This window comes from Rhipicephalus microplus, chromosome X (assembly GCF_043290135.1).
Source record: "Rhipicephalus microplus isolate Deutch F79 chromosome X, USDA_Rmic, whole genome shotgun sequence".
NCBI classification, from domain to species: Eukaryota; Metazoa; Arthropoda; class Arachnida; order Ixodida; family Ixodidae; genus Rhipicephalus; species Rhipicephalus microplus.
In genome coordinates this window covers 3,712,402-3,734,138 of record NC_134710.1, presented here as the reverse complement: position 1 = coordinate 3,734,138, position 21,737 = coordinate 3,712,402, and the positions used below count along the sequence as shown (strand labels likewise).

Here is a 21,737-nt window from a genome sequence, read left to right as displayed (position 1 = left end):
TGTTCAATACAGATGAAACTGCTCTATTTTTCAGAGCTCTGCCCGACAAGACGGTGACATTCAAAGGGGACGCGCGCATTGGTGGCAAGAAGTGCAAGCAAAAGATAACTGTGCTTCTTGCCGCCAATATGACTGGCCCGGAGCGCTTGCCACTACTTGTCGTCGGGAAGGCGCATAAGCCACGTTGTTTTAAGAACGTCAAAAGCCTTCCTGTCGAGTACACAGCGAACAGGAAGGCATGGATGACATCAGACATTTTTCGCGGCTGGCTGCAGCAGTTGGACCGGCACTTCACGTCCAAGGACCACAAAATAATTATGGTTGTTGACAACTGCAGTGCCCATAACTGTACAGTCGAACTGAAGAGCATAAAAGTAGTTTTTTTGTCGCCCAACACTACGTCTGCTCTTCAGCCGATGGACCAGGGTATCATTCACTACGCGAAGTTGAAGTACCGCAAGCACCTGCTAGAGCGAATGATCCTATGCTCAGAAGCTGAAAAGTTGTATCAAGTGGACTTACTCGGCTCAGTGCACATCATCGCCCACGTGTGGAAAAACACTCCGCCTCAAGTCATCGCCAACTGTTTTCAGCACAGCGGTTTTGTGAGGCCCGAGCATGCAGCAGTAGCTGACAATGGCATCGAGGAGGTGTCAGCCGAGTCCACCGACGATGACTGCCCGACTTTCGATGCTGTCCTTCCCACAGATGTGACCTTTCAGGACTATATCGCGATTGATCATGGTGTCACCACGTGTGGTCTCCTGACCGATCAAGAGATTATTAATGATGTCACGGGCGCCCATGAAGACCACGATTCCGACGAAGAATCATGCGAGGAGATACAACCGCGACCTCACCGCACCTCACGGGAAGTCTCGGAGGCGCTGTTAATATTAGAGGACGCTTGCCTGAACACTCCCGACAGCTTGCGTGCCGTTGGCCATTTGGCACAGTTAAGAAAAATTGTGATGTCAGCCGGAATCTGTGCGAAAACGCAGACGACAATTACAAAATACTTCAACAAATAAAGGTATGCTTCTGCAGCTTGATTTTAAATGTTGTTTTCCCAGTTCATTCGTTAATTTGGCATTCGGTTAATTCGGACAGTTTTTCCGGTCCCGTGAAATCCGAATTAACGAGCTTTTACTGTATCATTATATCAGACACAGGGTCACATCTAGCATCACCAGTCGCTTCTAATACACGGTCTTCACATGCGCATGGGTGCGCATTAGCGCTGCAAAACACATGCCCTGCTTGAAACTGTCTTGCGACCCAACCTGAATTGAGCGAGAATGAGCTGATATTTCATGGATGACAGCACCTCGGCTTCAAGTTTTATGGCCACGATTTGCGTCAGCCTGAGACATTCATAGCCGTTCATGGGTTTGTCTTGTTTACATCCTCAAATTATCTTTTCCGCCGCAAGTGCGTATAGCTTCTGACTTTTGTGCATATTCTTATAGTTACTCAGGTTACGTGCATGGTCCACACGTCACTAGGGCCTGGTGTGATGGCGCTGGCTGCAGACCTTCTCCTAACGACAAGAAGGCCCCCGGAGAACATCTTGGTCCTGACTACGGAGCAGTGTGAAACATTTTAGAACTGCATGCGATACTGTCCTTTTTATATTACCATATGGGCAAAGGTGCAAAGGAATATGCTCGGATACATATATTGGAACGCCAATCTATGCAGAGTGAGGTGGCTCATGGAAAGAGGTGACACTAGATGAAATAGCGAAGTTCATTGGACATCTCATTTATAGAGGGATTATTCACATCACCGGTATCCATCTAATTGGAATACCTGGAGGCTCTTATCGCAAGGAAACCAAAATTTACTGAGAAGAGAGTACGAGTACACTTCTGTCTCACGAAAAACCATGCAATACTTCACCGCATGGCATGAGCAATGAAGCAGCATCTCGGTTCCGATTTTCTTTGTCTATGTGAAGAGAAACATTTTGTACAACAATAGTTATTTTTATACTGTTCCTGGGTCACTTATTTTCATAGTGTATATTCTGAATTTTGTTTGTTTTGAATATTTTTGCATATACAGTGTTTTTTATTCCACTGTTTACTAGCTGGTGATGAATAATTTTGTACTTCGTCCCATTCTTATTCATTCTAAATAATTTTGTTGCTATACAACATATATTTTTTGGAAAGAACACTTCATTCTGCAAAGTTTGGTATGCTACAATGCGTGCTGGAGTACTTTTCAAACTGGCACAAATGATTTTCCCGAAACATATGAAAAACAACCATTCTCACGCGGTAGCGAAAGAGATAACAAGGACCATTTTTTATCATCATCGAAAATTCAGCAGACTGTGGCTGCAAAAAATCACATCATAACACATGAAAGTGCCAGGCCACTCTCCCCAAACAAAGTTTTGACACGCGAACACAGGGCCATAAAGAAACAAGTCAACGAAAGGCTACACAACGACCTCATCCAGCCTTCAAAAGATTCATGGGCATCACCTGTTGTGTTAGTCAAGAAGAAAGACAGAACACTGCGCTTTTGCATCGACTATGCCGCCTGAACGAAATTACACTGCACTTTTGCATCGACTATGCCGCCTGAACAAAATTACAAGGAAGGTTGTGTACGCTCTCCCACGAATAGACGACACCCTGGATCGACTCCACAATGCGAGGTACTTTTCTTTGATGAACCTCAAAAGTGGCTGTTGGTTAACTGAAGTTGATGAGAGAGACTGACAAAAGACAGCCTTCAGAAAGCCAGGCGGCCTGTTTGAATTCAAGGTCACACCCTGTCATCTTTTCTCGCCACCTGCGACTTTTCAACAAGTTATGAATAAAGCACTAGCTGGCTTGAAGTGGCAGACTTACCTCGTTTACTTGGACAACGTCGTCGTGTTTTCCTTGAATTTCAAAGAACACTTACAGTAAATCCGTACACCAAAAGCTCTGCACTTATTCTGAGGCCAGAACAGTGCCACTTCGTGTACAAGGAACACCTGCTTTGGGGTCATGTGATCAGCAAGATTGGAGTACACCGATACACGCAAAAAACGACTACCATCCCCGCCTTCCTGCCACCTATCGACAAGAACGATGTGTGCTGATTTCTCGGCTTGTGCATCTATTACAGATGCCTAGTCAAGGACTTTTCACGGATAATCAAGCCAGTACCCTAGCTCATGAAAACCAACGCCAAAATCTGGTGGGAAAAGGTGCAAGCTGAAGCATTTCAGCAATTGAAATGACAACTGCAGATGCCTACAATACTTGAACACTGCAACAAATATGCCGATACAGAAATCCACACTGACGCAAGCAACATGGAACTTGGCGCCGTTCTTGTGCAGAAGATTGATAGAAAACAAAGGGTTATCAGTTATGCTAGTCAGTCACTATCCAAGGTTGAAGGCAACTATTCCGCAATCGAAAAAGAGTGCCTTGCCATGATCAGGGCTACGTCGAAGTTTCGGCCATACTTTTATGGAAGGCCCTTCAAAGTTGTGAGTGACCACCACACCTCGTTCTGGCTAGCTAACTTGAAGAGCCATTCAGGTCGTCTCGCACAATGGAGTCTAAGACTTGAAGAATTCAAGATTACCGAGATATAAAAGTCCAGATGAAGACACTCCACTGCAGACTGCTTGTTCCGTGCCCCTGTTGACCCACAGCCGGAGGACGACGGGGACGGTCACTACTTCTTGGGAACCGTAAGCGCCTACGACTTTGCCGAACGACAGCGAGCCGATCCGAAACTCAAGGGCCTTGCAGATGGGACTTGTGGAGGGCAGGGCCATGTTGCTCCAAAGGTATTCAAATGAGAAGCCAAATCATTTATTTATCAGAACATTGTTCCCCAACTGAGAAACTTCTTACCACTTCGGGCTAACTTTCTCTTCCTAGTACTTTCTGCGTTAAAGCTCTGGATGCTCTGCATGATGACCTGATGGCTGGACATTTTGGACATTTCCCACACGCTCGCGAAGATACAAGTACTAGATCTGGCCTCGCTTCACTGCTGACGTCATTCACTACGCGAAGACTTGCTTAGATTGTCAACGACAATGGTGTGCGACCTGAAGTCGTCCATGTTGTGCGCCTCAAGCCGTTTCATGCACGTTAATAAACTGACCATATTTTTTCATTGTTGCTCTAATATTTTCATTTATTCCTAGTACTTTCTTGCTTTATTATTGTACTTTGATTGTCTGTTAAAGCATCAAGACGATGCCTTTTTGAGAGAGGGGCAATGCCGGACTCGTTTCTTTCATTTTTTTAGATTGCCCTTTTCTGCGTGTAAGTGATGCCTTGCGCAAACTGTACCGATTAAGAACGACCGAAGTAATCTTAGAACCCTCTGATGTGATCATGCGCACAACATGAACATTACAGATTTTTACGGAACTGATGTGGCTGCTTGTGGATGCTAGTGATAACGCTGGAATATTGAACGGCACGTGTATAGAAGCCGACGTTCATCAACACTTGTCAGTTTATCGACGACTGACGATCTAAGTGCCGGTATCACTGTACAGTATGCTTTGCTTGCTGTAATTTGAGTTTACGTTTCGCGGCCACAAGTTCGGCCAAGTAAAATTTTACCTCGAAGAGGCAGCCTTCTCTCTTCATCAGCGCCCCAACCCCATGAGAGTATTGTAATTTTCTCTGGATTTGCTGGTATTCTCAGGCACTTGAAGTCATCATTATAAACTCTCGGAGCATTTACGTGGCACATGTATGACACTTTCTGTCATGACCATTTCTTTCCTTGGCATGTGTTGCCACACTCCGGGAATATGTGGATTTTTTTTTTTTATGCAGCGTTGTCTCTGCGATGCTTTTTTTTTCTTTCTCCAAAGTGGCCTGCTGGCTTTCACTTCTGCATTCAAGTTCTCCTCACACAGTGCAGCTGGTTTCAGTTTGGTCTTCAGCTAGTTATTGCTGCTCGCAGTCGTAAAGATCACGTCTGTTCCCAACGGCACGATTAGGGAAAGATTTGATTTGGAAAAAAAAAAGTTTTATTATTCTGTAGCCTAAGGCAATAAAATTTTCTTGAGGTATACATAGGCTTTTATGCTGATTTCAAATATGTAATTACAGTGGAACCTCCTTAAACCGTACGTGACGGGAACGCGAAAAAACTACGTGCTAAGCGCTGCTATAGCTTACCCAAAAAGACGAAATTAACACTGACTTGCGCGGAAACGAGACAGGTTTTGCAAGAAAACGAAGAAACACTTTTATTCAATGGAAATCAGTCGCCAGAAATCAGTCACTCTGGTTTGCCGCTTTGGCAGCCTCGCAGCGACAACTGCAGCTTCAAAGCCATGCAAGTGGAAGGCCACTTCATTTATCAGGCCCCTCTTTTCCGCAAACACCCGCATCACGTCCAGTGCTCGCGCTGCTTCAGCTACCGACGAACCTGGTACATCCTCCAGCATGACGTCGTCGTCTTCCTCCTCACTGTCGCTTGTGTTCGGTCTGCAGACAGAATTGACGACGTCTTTGTCCGACGAGTCTTCGCACGTTTCTTCGTCTCTGTCAACGTCGCAAAATGTAGCAAACTACACTCTGTCATCGACACCCTGTCACTCCAACACTTCGGCAATTAGCGCCTTGCAGTCACTGTCTTTGCTGTCTACCTCAGTCACATCCACTTGACTTGGGCTCGCCTCTTGAGAGGGCACAACGAAATGTGTACGCGCAAAGCAGTTACGAACTGCAGCAGGTTCTACTTGCTGCCAAAAATAGGCCAGCAAATGAATGGCGCTCAACATGTCAATATTGTCTGCTTTGTCACTTTCCTTGGCAAGAAACATCCTACGCAGCAAGTTTCATCGGTAGTAATGTTTCACTGATCAAATGATACCCTGGTCCAAGGGCTGGGACAGTGCCGTGGTGTTTGGAGCGAGAAACTCCAGCCTCATGGTGGAAAGGTTGTCCATTTGCACGTGTGCCGGTGCATTATCTACAGCCATGACAATCTCTCTCTCGCTTGCGGTGAAGCAGTGATCCAGCAGGCGTATGTATTCCTCAAATAGCTTTGAGGTCATCTAGGCTTTGGTGCTGAAGCGGTACAGCACGCCCAAGGAAAGTCTTCCACCCTTGAAGCATCTTGCCTTCGCGGACTTGCGTATAACGAGTAGCAGTAGCTTCTCATTCATTGCCATGTTTATAGCAAAAGCAGCAGATAGTCGCTCCTTCGCCTGCTTACCACCTGTGCAGTTTTCACCTTTAAAGGCAAGCATTCGGTTCGGCAACATCTTCAAAAAAGTGCCGTCTCGTCCATGTTGAAGATGTCCTCTCTGGCATACTCCTGCAAGATGTTTTGCAGCTTGGCGCTAGCCCAGTCCTCAGCACTGTCCTTGTTCGCCACTGCACCTTCGCCGGGAACAACCTTTGTGGTATCAGTATCTAAATCTTGCGAGCCAGCCAATACTGCAGACAAAGCTGTTGTGGCCCATTTGTGTTGCGAAGCACAGCCCTTTTTCAGTGAGGAGGGGTCCGCTAACCGGCAAGTTTTTAGCCCTCGCATTTTTTAGCCAGCAAATTAACGCCTCCTCGACGTCCGGGTAGCTTGAGCCCCTCAGTCGACGTTTGAGGTTGGACGGTGTGTCATTTAGCCCCTGCTCCCAGGCTGTTCAAATTCCACAAACCATTGAAAGCGGTAGGCCTTTCTCTCGGGCTAACACTGACTTCCTGGCTCCACATTGAATGGTATTTACAATGCAGAGTTCATCCTTTAAGGTCAACACGCGATGGTTCATTTGCCTATTCGACATTATGAAGTCCTATCACAGTGCACGTCCGCAAATCCATGTACCAGAAAAATATCGCACTCGACATTGAGCTGGCTCGGGACGCAACCAACGCGGTCGGAGAGACGGAGACAACAGCGACAACAAGGAGTCGACCGAGACATGCTCTCGTGATCAACCAACAAAGTTATTCATTATTTCAAAATGCGCCACGCACCCGCTATATCTCAGAGGCCGTGTCATTGCGTGCACTTTTCATTCCGCCCACTGTGTCCACTTTGCTCTCACGGGCTCTCGTAGGCAACAGGATCTAGCTAGGCCGCTCCGCTGTGGCATCTGAGAAGGCGCGCAGCATAGTTAGGAGGCAGGATAGCTCGGCTCCGTAATAAGCCTGAAGATATGAGCGCATGCGTGGAACGTGTGGCTCGAACGGCTCAAATTTTGCGAACTCCGTGCATAATCAGCTGCCTGTCAGAGCGCGAGACTACGTTAAAGCGCGAGACTACAAGTGAATGGTACATATTAATCGACATGTCTACGATTACGATATACAGCTACGGCTTAAACAGGCAATAAATGCATTAAGGGGAGACACGGGTATGGGAGGCCGAAATTTTCCGAAAAACCGATTTTTCAAAGAAATTTTTTTTCGTAATCATTAAGGTCTAAGGAAGCTGTTCCTAAAATATTATAGCCCTGTAATGCGTATTTGTCAAGTTATTGGGTCGCAAAGTCAGTTTGATGACCATTTTCGCTTCCGAAACCACCTCAAAAACGTTCGTATTCAACGCCGCAGCGCGCGAGAACCGCACCAAGTAGCGCGGCCATTTTATCTCATTTTAAAGACGCATTTTTCTATTATCTGTTCCTAGCAGCAGAACGTTTTTCGTCTAGCAACAACGCAGCTATCGCGCATAAAGAAAAACTGAATACTCGCACATCATTGGTGCGTTTTTGTCACGTGGGGCAGTTCCCAGTTTCCTATTGGACGCGAAGGGATTCGTCTGCTAGACAGCGGCGTGCAAGCCGCCATTTTGCGTAGAGGCCGAACAACGGCTGTGCATTCGGTGCAATGGCAGGCGGTCATCGGAAGTTCCGGAGTGCTCATGCGTTCGGAAAAAGGCAAAAACGGCGTCCGAGAGCCCGCACCTTATCACCAGCAAGACCTTCTGCCACCGGGAACTCGGAAGAAGCAGGCTGTGCCAGCCCTATCACCGCCACGGCACCCGCGATCGCGGACGCGATAGCCGCGCCCCAAGATCACACGAGAGCTGTGCGCGTCTACACTCCCCTGGTTTCCAACGCTGAAAAAGTGGCCATCGAGTGTCGTGCAAGCGATGTTCTGCAAGATCTTTCATCGAAGTCTGCCACAAAACGCAAGCGGTCTTTTTTTCGAGACTCGGATGCAGCCGCAACCCCTGGTACGCCGTTCACCGTAGTTAGCTTAGAGTTAGTCAACGAACTTCAGTGTATGAAGTGCAGTGTGTGTGGCGAGCTGGCAGAATCTCCAAGGAAGACCGCGAATATGGCATAGCCACAAAACTTGTTCTCACATGTGACGAGTGCGGTAAACTGAGAACCGTATGGAGCTCGTCGAGAGCAGGGGGGGACGCAGCGCACGGCTCCTTCGAAATTAATGTGCTCGCGGTTCGCGCAGCGATGAGCACAGGAAACGGGCAAACTGCGCTCAACGATATTTTTTCCGCCCTAGATATTTCACGGAGAGGCCTGCACACCAAGACATACCAGGATTATGTGAAATTGAAAACGAACCCTGCCGCGCAGAAGGCTGCCGCGCGCCTTATTGACGACTGCGCGAGCACCATGAAAACGGTGTATTCCGAAGTCAACTATGGAAATCCTTGAAATATCGCCGTTTCCTTTGATGAGACTTGGCTGACCAGGGGCCACTCATCCCATATTTGTGTAGGGACCGTGATTGAACTACTCACGGGTTATGTGCTCGACTTCGTAGTCCTATCGAACTTTTGTTTGGGCTGCCAGCTAGGGCCGAAGAAGGACAACCCAAGGTATGCTGAGTGGTTAGCTGGTCACACTTGCCTAAAGAATACCTCCAGTAAGCCAGGACAAATGGAGGTGAAAGCAGCACAAATTTTATTTGGCCGCTCATTGGAGAGACATGGGCTCCGCTACACAACCATGTTATGTGATGGAGACAGCCGGGCCTTCAACAGTCTGCAGGAGGCACAGGTATATGGCTTCGTGCTAATAGAAAAAGAGGACTGTGTCAACCATGTGCATAAGCGCATGGGCACAGCACTTCGGAACTTCCTGAAAAAACAAAGAGCCGAAGGAAAGCCAAGCCTTGGCGGCAAGGGCAAACTGACAGGCGAGCTGGTCACAAAGCTCACGTCATATTATAGATGGGCTTAACAAAGCTACCAAGGAAGTATTGAGGCCATGAATAATGCTGTCTGGGCAACCTTTTCTCACGTAGCATCTACTGATGCAAGCACTCAGCACTCTCACTGCCCAACTGGTGAAGAGTCATGGTGCAAGTACAACAAGGCTGTTGCCAAGCAGGAGACTCCTCCGAATAATCGCTACAACCTGCCGGAGTATGTAGTTGATGCCTTGCGGCCTATTTACACGCGCCTCTCTGACAAGAAATTGCTGGAGCGTTGTCAGCGAGGCAAAACACAGAACCCAAACGAGAGCCTGCACTCCGTCATCTGGTTGCTCGTGTCCAAATACAAACACGCGTCGCTTTTCACCGTTGAAGCTGCTGTGGCCGAAGCTGTTGCAAGGTTCAACGCTGGCAAAGGGAGAGCAGATGCCGCCATATTGAAGGAGCTACACCTGCAGCAGAGTGTTGTGGCCGCTGAAAGATGCTCAGAAAAGGACAGTCGCCGACTAGTGGCATCGGAGAAGAAGCATGAGCATGCTGAAAACTTCAAGCATGCCATGAAAAGAAAGCGCACCAAAGAGAATGATGATGACTACATTCCTGGTGGCTTCTAAGATGGTTAATACACCAATTCACACCTTTTCTTGTTAAATATAAGTGCTCAACATGTTCCTAAACTTCTTTTCTCGTTTTCTCAAAACAACATTTTTCATCACACCCTAAGCCATTGCCCACAGTATCTTCTGATGTAGCAGTCGGATTTTGATAATTCTTGCAGCATTTGAAAGCTTATACATTGATTAGTGCAAGAAAACCAAAAAAATTTAATATTTTTATTTACAATAGTGATTTAATTAGCAACAAACCTAAGCAACAGTTTCAGATTTCTAATGAGTATACTTGTTAAGGCCATAACTCTGGTACCAATGAAGCTAAAAATAAAATTATGGTTTTTTTGCACTCCCTGGCCTTCATGGAATGCTGTCATATCAAATTTGTAGCGATATTTTATGAGGAAGATGTCAAAAGGCTGGGCAGAATGCAAGTTTATGTAACAGTCAATATTTAAAAATCTAAAAGTGATAGCAAAAAACTAATTGCATGTTTGTTTTCAGCTGTGAAAAATACATATTGTACTAAAATTTCAGCTGGAAATACTGAAAATTAAAAAAAAAATTCAGACCGGTGTCTCCCCTTAACTTAAAGAAAAAACGAGTTGGAAATTCGTATTAACAATGGTTAAAAAGAAACGACAGCTTATACGGGTACGCTTTAACGACATTCCACTGTAGTTCTATAGTAAGTTGTGCAGTTGTCGTTTTGTGCCATGACAATGTATTGTGTATAGTTCCTTTCGGACAAACTTTTATGCTGCTAAACTTTTATTGCTCTGAACCATTAATTGCTCACACTGCTCCATATCAACTGTAAAATGCAGATAACTATAATGAAAGTGTGTACAAGACATTTTAATGGACAAGAAAAATTCGAATGCGAGAAGTCTTAGGATCATGCAAGCGCTGTTCTGTGCAGAGCTGTCACCCAAATACATCCATGAAGGTTTCAATGTTGTAGCTGTTAAACAAGACTTCTGTGCTTCCTCTAAGGTAGAAGTGGACACGAACAAGTTTGTCATTATCGTCCCACTCGTTACTGACTCGTTCTTACATTTTCCACATCCTATTCATCAGTAACGCTAGAGATAACAGGGTCTCGCTGTCATGGAACACAGAGACAGTGGACAGCAGGGGATGTGGTAGAATTCTGCTGTTGAGCATTGTCGGGCATTATTGATAGTGAACATAGAGTTCAGTTACAAAATTCCAAGATGAACAAGAGAACCACCACTCCGTACCATTTGAAGATATTGTGACGACGTGAGATTGACGAGCACACAAAGCGCCTCAAACAAATACGATTTATCGATCCCAGGAAACAGACTGCAACGACTTCTTCGTCTTTTGCCCTCGGCCAAAGACACTCGCGCTCCTTCGTTGTCCTCATCACTGGCACATACGCGCGTCATTATTCCCCCTTTAAAAAAACATCGTCCCGATGTTAAACGTTTGAGAAACAAGGCGAAACCAAAACTGCACAGTTAGTCACTGAAAGTAAGGCTTCATCCGAAGCACGTGGACAATTTCTGGTGAATGTCTGCGCCGCTTTGAACACTGCACGCCGTCCGGAACAACCTCGTAGTTCACGTCACTAATGCGTCGCAGAACCTTGTAGGGTCCGAAGTATCTTCGCAACAGCTTTTCGGAAAGCCCACGCTGACGAACAGGTGTCCAGACCCATACTTTGTCGTCCACGTTGTATATGACGGGTCTGTGCCGGAGGTTGTAATACTTGGCATTGTCGTCTTGCTGTTTGGTGATTCGCAACCTGGCAAGTTGTCTGGCTTCTTCTGCTAGCTGGGTAAACTCTTGGGCGTCTGTCTGATTGCCATCATTTTCATGAGGAAGCATTGCGTCTAACGTTGTTGTAACCTCGCGTCCGTAGAGGAGACTAAAGGGTGTCTTCCGAGTGGTCTCTTGACGAGCCGTGTTGTAGGCGAACGTGACGTAGGGCAAAATGATGTCCCAGTTCTTGTGCTCTACATCTACGTACATGCTTATCATGTCAGCCAGGGTCTTGTTGAGGCGTTCGGTGAGCTCGTTGGTCTGGGGATGATACGCCGTTGTCTTCCTGTGAGCTGTACCACTTAGTCGGAAAATGGTGTTCAAAAGCTCGGCCATGAACGCAGTACCTCTGTCGGTGATTACTATTGCGGGGGCACCGTGTCTTAAGACGATGGCTTCGATGAAAAATTGCGCCGCTTCAGCTGCCGTTGCCCGTGGCAGAGCGCCTGTCTCCGCGTATCGGGTCAGGTAATCCGTGGCGACGATTATCCACCTGTTTCCAGTGGCAGACTTTGGGAAGGGGCCCAGAAAATCCATGCCAATTTGTGCAAACGGTGTCGCCGGCACTCGAACAGGCTGCAGCAGGCCAGCTGGTTTGATGGATGGTGGCTTGCGGCGCTGGCAATCTAGACATGCCTGCACGTAAGCTTTGACAACTTCGGGAAGTCTTGGCCAGTAATAGTTCTGCCTTATCCTCGCCAATGTTCTTCCGTAACCCAAGTGACCAGCGGTAGGTTCGTCGTGACAGGCTTGCAGTACCTCACGGCGAAGCGAAGGAGGAACGACGAGCAAGTAGCTGCTGCCAGTGGGTGAAAAGTTCCTCTTATAAAGAACGTCATTTCGCAAGCAGTACGACGGCAGCCCTCTCACAAATAACTTCGGAACGCTATTCGCTCGCCCTTGTAGGTAATCTATCAGTGGTAGAAGCTCAGCATCGCCACGCTGCTGTTGAGAAAAGGTGGCAGTGTCCACAATTCCGAGAAAGGCCGTGTCGTCATCGTCGTTGTCCGGGGATGCCGTCTCAACAGGAGACCGAGAAAGACAGTCGGCATCGGTGTGTCGTTTTCCCGACTTGTAGGCAACAGTGAAGTCGAATTCTTGGAGCCGAAGACTCTATCGTGCAAGGCAGCCAGACGGATCTTTCAAGTTGACTAACCAACAGAGAGAGTGGTGATTGCTGATAACGGTGAATGGGCGGCCGTACAAATAAGGACGAAACTTCAGGACTGCCCATACCATTGCAAGACATTCTTTTTCTGTCGTAGTGTAATTAGCTTTAGCTCGGGACAGCGTCCTGCTGGCATAGGCGATCACGTTTTCATTGTTGTCCTTCGACTGTACGAGCACTGCTCCAAGACCCACATTACTAGCGGCTGTATGAAGTATTGTCGGTGCGTCTTCATCGAAGTGGGCCAGGACGGGGGGTGTTTGCATTCGCTGACGAAGCTCGTGAAATGCCTGCTGTTGGTCTTCGCCCCATCTGAAGGGGGTATCTTCCCGAGTAAGCTGTGTCAATGGCCATGCGATGCGCGAAAAATTAGCAATAAACCGCCGGTAGTAGGCACAGAGACCTAAAAAACGTCGCACTGATTTTTTGTCTGATGGTGTCGGGAAGTTTGCCACGGCGGCAATTTTATCCGGGTCGGGTCGGATCCCTTGGCTGCTCACGACGTGACCGAGGAATCGAAGTTCGTGGAAGCCGAAGTGGCACTTTTCTGGTTTTAGAGTAAGACCGGCCAAGCGTATTGCTTCAAAAACTGCTTCGAGTCTTCGTAAGTGTTCCTCGAAAGTCGCCGAAAAGACAATCACGTCATCGAGGTACACCAAGCAGGTTTGCCACTTAAGTCCCAACAGAACCGTGTCCATGAGACGCTGGAATGTTGCTGGCGCCGAACACAAACCGAAAGGAAGAACCTGAAATTCATAAAGTCCGTCGGGTGTAACAAAGGCGGTCTTCTCACGATCTCTCTCATCCACTTCAATTTGCCAGTAGCCGCTTTTTAAGTCCATAGACGAAAAGTAGCGTGCGTTTCATAGTCTATCCAATGAATCATCAATACGCGGCAGAGGGTAGACATCCTTTTTTGTGATCTGATTAAGCTTACGGTAGTCGACGCAGAAACGCAAGCTACCATCCTTCTTTTTGACGAGTACTACAGGTGATGCCTAAGGACTGTTAGACGGCCGAATAACACCATCTTCTAGCATCGTTTTCACCTGTTTTTGAATTACCTCACGCTCTTTTGGGGCGACTCTATAAGGATTTTGCCGGATGGGTCTGGCATCGGAATCCGTGATGATGCGGTGTTTCGTCAATGCCGTTTGACCAACTCTTGATGTGGATGAGAAGCAGCCGTGGAACTTGTTGATCAGCGTGAGAAGGCGGTCTCGCTGAATGGGAGATAACATTGGACCAACGTCTACAGGTGTCGGTGTAGTGATAGTAGACGCTGCTGCTTCCTCCACTAAATGACAATCTTCTGTTTGCGAGAGTTCGTCAAAATAGGCAATAGCCGTGCCTTTAACTATGTGTCGGCGTTCTCTGCTGAAATTTGTCAATAGCAGTTCAGCGCATCCGTCAATAACAGTGATGACAGCCCTGGCAACAGAAATGCCGCTAGTGAATGCGAGCTCCTTGATGTGTTCAGCGACGCCAGTACCATTTCGTAATTTGTCACAGTGCACGGATACGAGAGAACAACTTCGTGGCGGCAGTATGACGTCGTCATCGGCAATACGGAAGTGAGGTGGCTGGTGTTCCTCATCTGTAGCAGTCTCCGGGCTTACAGTGAACGTTACGCTTCTGTCACGAATGTCAATCACAGCCCCGCATTCGCGCAAAAAATCCATTCCCAATATGAGCTGTTTACAGCACTCGTGGAGAATGACGAGGGTGGCGACAAAGGTGGAACCAGCAATGAAGAGTCGGGCCGTGCACTTTCCAACCGGTGTCATCAACTGACCTCCTGCAGTTCTTATATTGGGTCCCTGCCATGGCATTTTCACCTTCCTGAGTGTTTCGGCTAGCTGTAGGCTTATTATAGAAAAGTGGGAGCCAGTGTCCACCAGTGCCGTCACTTGGTGGCCGTCAATGTGAACGACGAGGTCAGCGCTGATAACGTCGGTTACGTCGGCAGTTGTCTCATTCGTCGAATTACCCAAAAATGCGATGGCAGACATGTGATGGCATACCCTGTCTAATTCGTCGAATTACTTTTGCCCTCGGCCAAAGACACTCGCGCTCCTTCGTTGTCCTCACCACTGGCACATACGCGCGTCAATATGCATCTAAAGCTGAGCCACATAGGTTGAGAACTAACAGAGGTATAGCAATTAGCCGCTAAAACGAAGCAAGCATCAACAACAACCGTCCTCATCGTCCTTTTTCATTCGAACTCCTGTCTGCATCTGTGTTACAGGGCTATACACAAATGCTCGTCCCAACAAACCCAAGAATACTACATTGTGGGATGCCATGCCAATAATAGAAAGACGAATACCAACATAGAACACGACTGTTAATGATTGTGGTAGTAGCAGTGGGGCGACGTAAGCTTAGGTTTCATAGCCACCAGCAGTGGTGCAAGCTTCTGGCAAAACTGCAGTGGCACAGTCCTTTATAGGAAGCATGTTGCAGCAAGAGACCATGTCACGCCGGGCTTTCCAATGATGTGACGGAGGCTGCACAAGTTTGTGGACAGTGGCCCCCACATCACAACCCCCTTTTCCAGGAAGTGCAGAGCCCTCAGGGTCTGTAAAAATCTGGGAGATGCACCAAACGTCCAGAGCATGTCGTGAAAGGAGCAGGCTGTGACGTCGGTGGCTGTGGAAGGACGTCAGTGAAACGAGTTGTGCTGCCCAGTTCGTTTGCAGCAATGTATGTGGGCTTGAGTTGATCAATCGACAATCCCGTTCAGGCGCAAAGTGAAGTTCTTGTAATCGCAATGGACGACTAGGTAGGGACCACTGTAGGGCGGCTGGAAAGGCGGATGGACTGTGTCACCACATAGTAAAGTGTGTGTGCCCAATGCTAGCTCCTTGAACACAAAAGATGTCAGCTTGCTGTGGTGGGCTGCAGGTGATGGGAGTAAGGCAGCGATAGTGCATCGGAACAGGCCGACTAAGTCAGTAGGGTCTGATGTCGTATTGCTGGATGGCAGAGCCGAGAGAAATTCACCTGGGAGACTGAGTGGCTCCCTGTAGATGAGCTCTGCTTGTGTAGCATGGACGCCCGGCTTGAAGGTGGCGCGAAGACCGAGGATGGCAGCTGGGATGGCCTCGAGCCAGGTTGAGCTCAGGTGGAACGTAATAGCTGCCTTGAAATTTCAGTGGAAACGCTCAATCATTCTGTTGATGCAGGGGTGGTAACTGGTGATCCTGAAGCATTCAAAAGCAATGGTCAGTTCGAGAAGCCTGAATAGGTGCGACTCGAACTGTCATCCTTGGTCTGCAGTTACATAGAGGGGAGGCACCGAAACGAGCAATCCAGATGATGAAGAAGGCCGAGGAGACGTCTTCCATGGTGATTCCCTAGAGGGGAGGCAGTAGCGGTAGACACTTTTGTGACGTCTGCAACCTCAACACAACAACAACATTACTTAATCTACTGATAATCTACTGATATAAGTTTCACTTCTTGAGGCCCAAATTTAGACATGCCTCTGCTGACGTAACACTGTCAGTGTACAAAGCTTTTTATCTTCCAAATCTTCAATACGCTTATATCATATGGGATACCTACATGATAACAGACATACAGAGAGTGCAAAGGTGGCCCGTATGTTCAAATTTTGGCAAGAACAAGTCAACAGACTCCCCCATCAAAAATTGTACGTGTTAACACACACAGCACAGGAACCACCTCAAAACTAGCAAAACACAAGCCACATTACCAGCTTTCCCAAGGCTATTCAAGAACCCGATCATTCATGGGCACATTTGAATGCGTATATTGAGTCATCATTATGACGACAAAAATGGCCACATCTTCATGACAAAAATAGCAGGAAACTCATGATGTCAAAGCAACTGCGGATACGAAAAAAAGTTGGGAACATTCTGTTTATCCCAAAAACTCTTACTTTAAGAATTGAGGCTTCAGCGAGATGGTACACGTTCATGTGGTCGCTGAGCAACACAGAATTTACATATCTTTGCAGCGCCTGCAGAGCATTATGCCTATGTATACCTTTATCTGTTTTTTTCCCCTTGCTTGAAACGGGTTTAAATGTTTCACTGCTTGAAATTTTTTGGCGTTTTTTATTTTTTTCAAGTTGCACATCACCTATACATATGCTTGTTTTTCCCTAATAAAATTTAGTTGGGAGTCAGCGCCTGTCTGTGTCAGTGTTGTTTTTTTTTTCCGTTCTAGTCTCGTGTGTGCTGTATCAACCAAGATAAACTCCTGCTTTCATTGGCAAGGTAGTTCTTTAGTCTTCTAATAACTGTACATGTAGTGCCAATAGGCATGCAATAATTTAAAATCAAGGCAAATCTTTGGCTGACAACACATAGCCAACCTGGCAATTGAAGCAGGCCTAAGTGCCAAGGCAATACATGTGGCTGTCACAAAAACATGCCACTAGCCATCACAGTGACTGACTGCAAGTCTCATGTAAAGTGTGAGATGCATGACGAGGCACCACATAAATGACATTCAAGTTTGCAGGCTGACAATGTGACCACAAAGTTGTGTCCCTAAAGGTGAAGAGTTCTACACTAAATTGCCCGGAACAGCCTAAACATTTTTCATCACAACAACTTGTGAACAGCCCATAGGCTGCAACTAGCATAAAAAGTTAGTTTCGCCAAAAGGGCAATGGCTAGCATCCGATCTCACGCACGAAGTAAGGCTCACGCAAGACTAAGATCCGATTTCACGTAACTTTACAAAACGCTGGTGTAAAGATGCATTTACACTAGAGCGACATGACACTGACACGACGAACACACGAGGCAGACGCAGATCATTGGCCGACGAGTCACCCGCCGCCAATGTCGCCAGACCCCATGGTAACACTAGGCTGACGACGATGCCTCAAAAGACAGCATGTCGTCGTAGTGTAACATAATGACTGACTGAAAACACCAGCAAAACGCATTGGCAGACCTGTCCATAAAAATTTGCCCATGTCTTAGCTTCAAACGACCTCGAAGGAAGGAATCAAAGAAGAAAATGCCCTGTCCAAGGCATCCACGGCGTCTGAATAGGCATCTTGGGCTCCCCATGAAAATCTTCACTTCTCTTTTGTGCCTCCCCACCACTTCTACGCCGCATAGCCGGAGAGGGACAATGGCAGAAAAGGGAGCATGGCTGAAAATGCGGTGCAAGTGTGCAAATTTAGGCGGAGCCGAGTGCCCCTGCATCTGCCTCCAGTGTGACTACAGGACTGCAGAATTGGCCAACGAAAGGCTGCGAGCACGATAAGGCACAGAAGGAGTCTTACAGAGAACATTGCCGGACTGTGTCGTTGTAGCGTAAATATGATGATAAGACAAAACCACTTTCAAAGACAGTCGGCAGACCGAAATCAGTGTTGTGTCTATCTAGTGTAAACGCACTTCAAGAGAACACGGCTGCTCCAGGTACACTTTCGGCACCGTTTTTTCATGTTAAGAGAGCAGCCCATAGAAGCTCCCACCTGCTGTGTGGATACAAGGCGTGCGCTGATCGTTGCCGCCCTAGCGCGACAACCATACCCCCCCCCCCCCCCCCCCTGTTTGCTCACGAGATAAGTGCGTACAGACGACCCCAGCTGGAAAGGCGATGTTCACTCCTCAAATGGCAAGGCGATGTTTACTCCTCAAAAAAAGGAGGCTAGCGCATCCTTCCCCGTATATATATATGCATACATATACATATACGTTAATGACGACGGCGGTGATGGCAAAAACCAGCCGAGATTGTACATTTAATTGCTCTCGCAATAACAATTATGCACTTAACCACAACTATGAGCCAAAATCTGCAAGCAAATTTTCCACACTACTGGTGTTGCAAATAACTCTTGACCAACTCCTTAATGTCGAACTTCTTTCATCCTTGATATTCCACCCTTCTCAGTTTTCTTCATTACCTGTCTTTTATATAAATAGTTTATGCTGTTTTTCACAGTTACTCAAAGTATCAGCTCCAAAGTTATATTACACTATGAGTATTCACTTTGAATTAAGCCCATCATTAGTGCAGATTTTGAAAACATGGTGGTGCCTTACCCTTGTTGTGCAGTGTATTCATCGTCCACTTCACCCTCTTCTTCGGAGGTAGTCAGATCCTGCAGCAAGGCGTAAAACCAACTTGAGAAAAGAGCTACTTTCCGTTCTCAAGAAGTGAGACTGGTGGCCATTTGTTTTCAGTTTTATGCCGTCCAAACATTTTTATGCCATATTTACTCTAATGCGCTACCTTTACAAAATGACACCTGAGACAACACCGACGACCTGAGACCGTTCTCAAATGATGCTAACGTCATCATTCTGTCATCATATGTACAGGCAACGTTTTCAGTGCGCCCTCAGGAAAGTATTCACAGGATAATACAAAAAGCATACTTTTCAGTACTTTTCGAGGATATCTCACTGTTCTAAAAATGTCCACTGTAGGACATTTTGAGTACATACTGTATATTTCAGAAAAAAGCTGTGCATGAACAATGTGTGGCTCTCGTCTCGAGCGCGCAAACGTATGTGACAACTACTAATGTAGCTCTTGATTCTACAACTGTTTCTTCAGGTTTGTTTTTGTTAGTATTATAAAATGTTTTTCGCGGGCATGTGTTTGTGTTTTAGAAGTTTTCTGTTTTGCCCATACCAGGCTCCCTACGGGTTTCCAAAATGAAAATTCAACGATATTCAAGGATTTTCCAGGACCTGTTGCAAGTTTTTCAAGAACTCAAAGTGGCATGCAAAGTTCAAATTTTTTTACTCTAAAATTTAAAAAATGCTCAATTTTATTATAACTGCAATAAATAAATTAATATCACATTTATAACAAAAAATCTAATTTTAATAACTTCTCAAGGTCCCGACACAATTAAACTTTACAAAAGCAGTTGAGATTTTTGCAGTATAAGAGGGTTTGCACCGAGCCTTGATCCGCAAGGGGGCAACACTATCGCCGTGCCATTTTCAAGGCCTCTTCGTATGTGCTGTCTGGCTGCCCAGACTTCGGAATTCAGAAGGTTCCGGAGGTTTCTAGACATAAAAGATTCTGTAGGGATTTCGGACAGGGCGCATGCAGCAAGTTTTTTGCGTTTGCGGTGAGTGCGCAGACCTCCTAAATGACGATCAATTAGCATACGTGAGGACTGTTCATTGTAGTGTTAGTATTTAACTCAGCGTGTTGATCACAATCAATGTATAGTAATTCGACTGACAATATCGTCGTTTTAAAGTAGTTAAATAAATGTGTGTTGTTTTATCGTTCTGACCACGTCTACTGCGTTCGTTCACTCCTAAAGTGTGGCACTCTCTACAGCGAGACCCACCGAACACAGTCGACGATTTTTATAGACGATAGTCTTTCTTGGGGACTTTCGACGCGAAAATTTTGGCCTTCTGTCTGTACATTTGTCTGTTTCTCCACTCTTAACCGCATAGCGTACTTGAAACGGCCGACCCCATCCGCAGCGCCCATCAATGTTGCTCAAGATTTAGCATTCATACTTGTGCAATTGTAAATTGATAAGCAATTATTGTGCAAGTCTGCTGCACCATAACAATTAACACGTATGTATTCTGCAAGTGCATCTTTTACTAGAAAATGCATACATAAGTAATTTTAAGAACCGTAGCGCTTATCACGCTGCGCTGACCATGCAACGCTTGCACAAAATGGTGAGTGTTTCCAACGCTTTGCTAAGACGCTATGGTGGTGGCACCTACCCGTCGCCTTGCGTTCTTCACCTTATCACCTCTGAGACGGGCGCGCACACCCGTCTCAAAGCCACGCACTTCGTTTTCGAAGAAGACTGCCAGATGGCGCTCATGTCTCACGTGTGACGTGACTTGATGAGCTCGTTTGCCTCCACTGCCTGCTCGAGGCACTCTAACGCAGCGCCTCCAAAATACCATTCATCGATTTTCTTGCGCAGAACATCAAATTAATTGTTCACTCTCTCCACACGAAAGACTATTGTCTTTCGACGACATTTGCAGACAACATGCAGATACGGGGCCAATTTTTTTGGGTGGTATTGAAATACTGTTGGTTTCTTTATATTAAAACATATTACTGTATAAATATGTACATATAGGCCTGACTTAGTATGCATTATGTGATGCTGTCTTCGCATGAGGTAATGATCCCATGCTCGTTGGCACGTCTTGAGCAACTTTTCTGCTTCATGCAACACAACTTCATGAGCATGCACGCTTATGAAACCGTGCAGGCAGTTTTCAGGTCACAAAGATTTTGGAGTGACGTGGTTTTACTTCTGACATTTCGTTTCAGAAATGATGTGTGCTGCTACTTGGCATGGCCATGCATATGCACAGTGATGTTTTTGGTGACTTTGCTTGGCTCACGTATAAAGACAGAAACGATGCCAGGACAAACCACCCATGACACAGGCGGCAAAGGCAGCCTTGGAAACAGGTGCTCCCAATGCGGTACAAATACAGGGAAGGTGTATAATGCCACACCATCTCTTTTAACAGCTTGTTATTGCCTAAAATAGTTGAAAAACTCAAAATAAAGGTGCTTAATCAGTTACAGGAACTCCTGCAACAGCAGAACAACTATAGCTTCTACAAATTATGAGAAGGGCTTCCAACATTGCTACCAATTTGGTGGCAGGGTACATCTGTGTCTGGAGCCTTGCAGATTGAAAAATACTGCTTGCAAAATAACTATAAGCTTTTGCAACTAACTACTACAGCTACAAACACTACGAAGGGTGAGCTCCTTGTCACGCCAAAGAAAAAATGAGTTGAGAAAAATCAGTTGTTTATCGCTGTAAAACTAGGCTTGTGCGAATATTCGAATGCTTCGAATATTCCTATGAATAATACAGCATTTGAATTCTCTACGGATTGAATACAATTTATTGACAATCTCGAACTGTTCGACACAAACGAAAAAATGCTTACACCTCCCCGAAGAATATTGTGAGAAAATGCGAATGCATTGCGTACCGTCCATAACGACGTTTTGCACGTGAGAAAGTGGCATAGAAGAATAATGGTTTTTTTTTATTACATCCTACAGCCAACA

General features: G+C 46.3%; 1 protein-coding gene across 6 annotated transcripts in view; it reads right to left on the bottom strand.

Annotated features, from left to right (window-relative positions):
• The window catches only part of LOC119175623 (mitogen-activated protein kinase kinase kinase 12), a 183,644-nt gene that overhangs the window by 21,221 nt on the left and 140,686 nt on the right, over positions 1-21,737 (bottom strand). For 5 of the 6 annotated variants that reach the window (XM_037426527.2, XM_075881695.1, XM_075881696.1 and 2 more), the window contains one exon: positions 18,740-18,798. In XM_037426527.2, the coding sequence (XP_037282424.2) occupies positions 18,740-18,798 (59 nt within the window). Of the gene's footprint in view, positions 1-14,678; positions 16,055-18,739; positions 18,799-21,737 lie in introns of those variants that run through there. The other variant, XM_075881697.1, reaches the window with a different exon arrangement.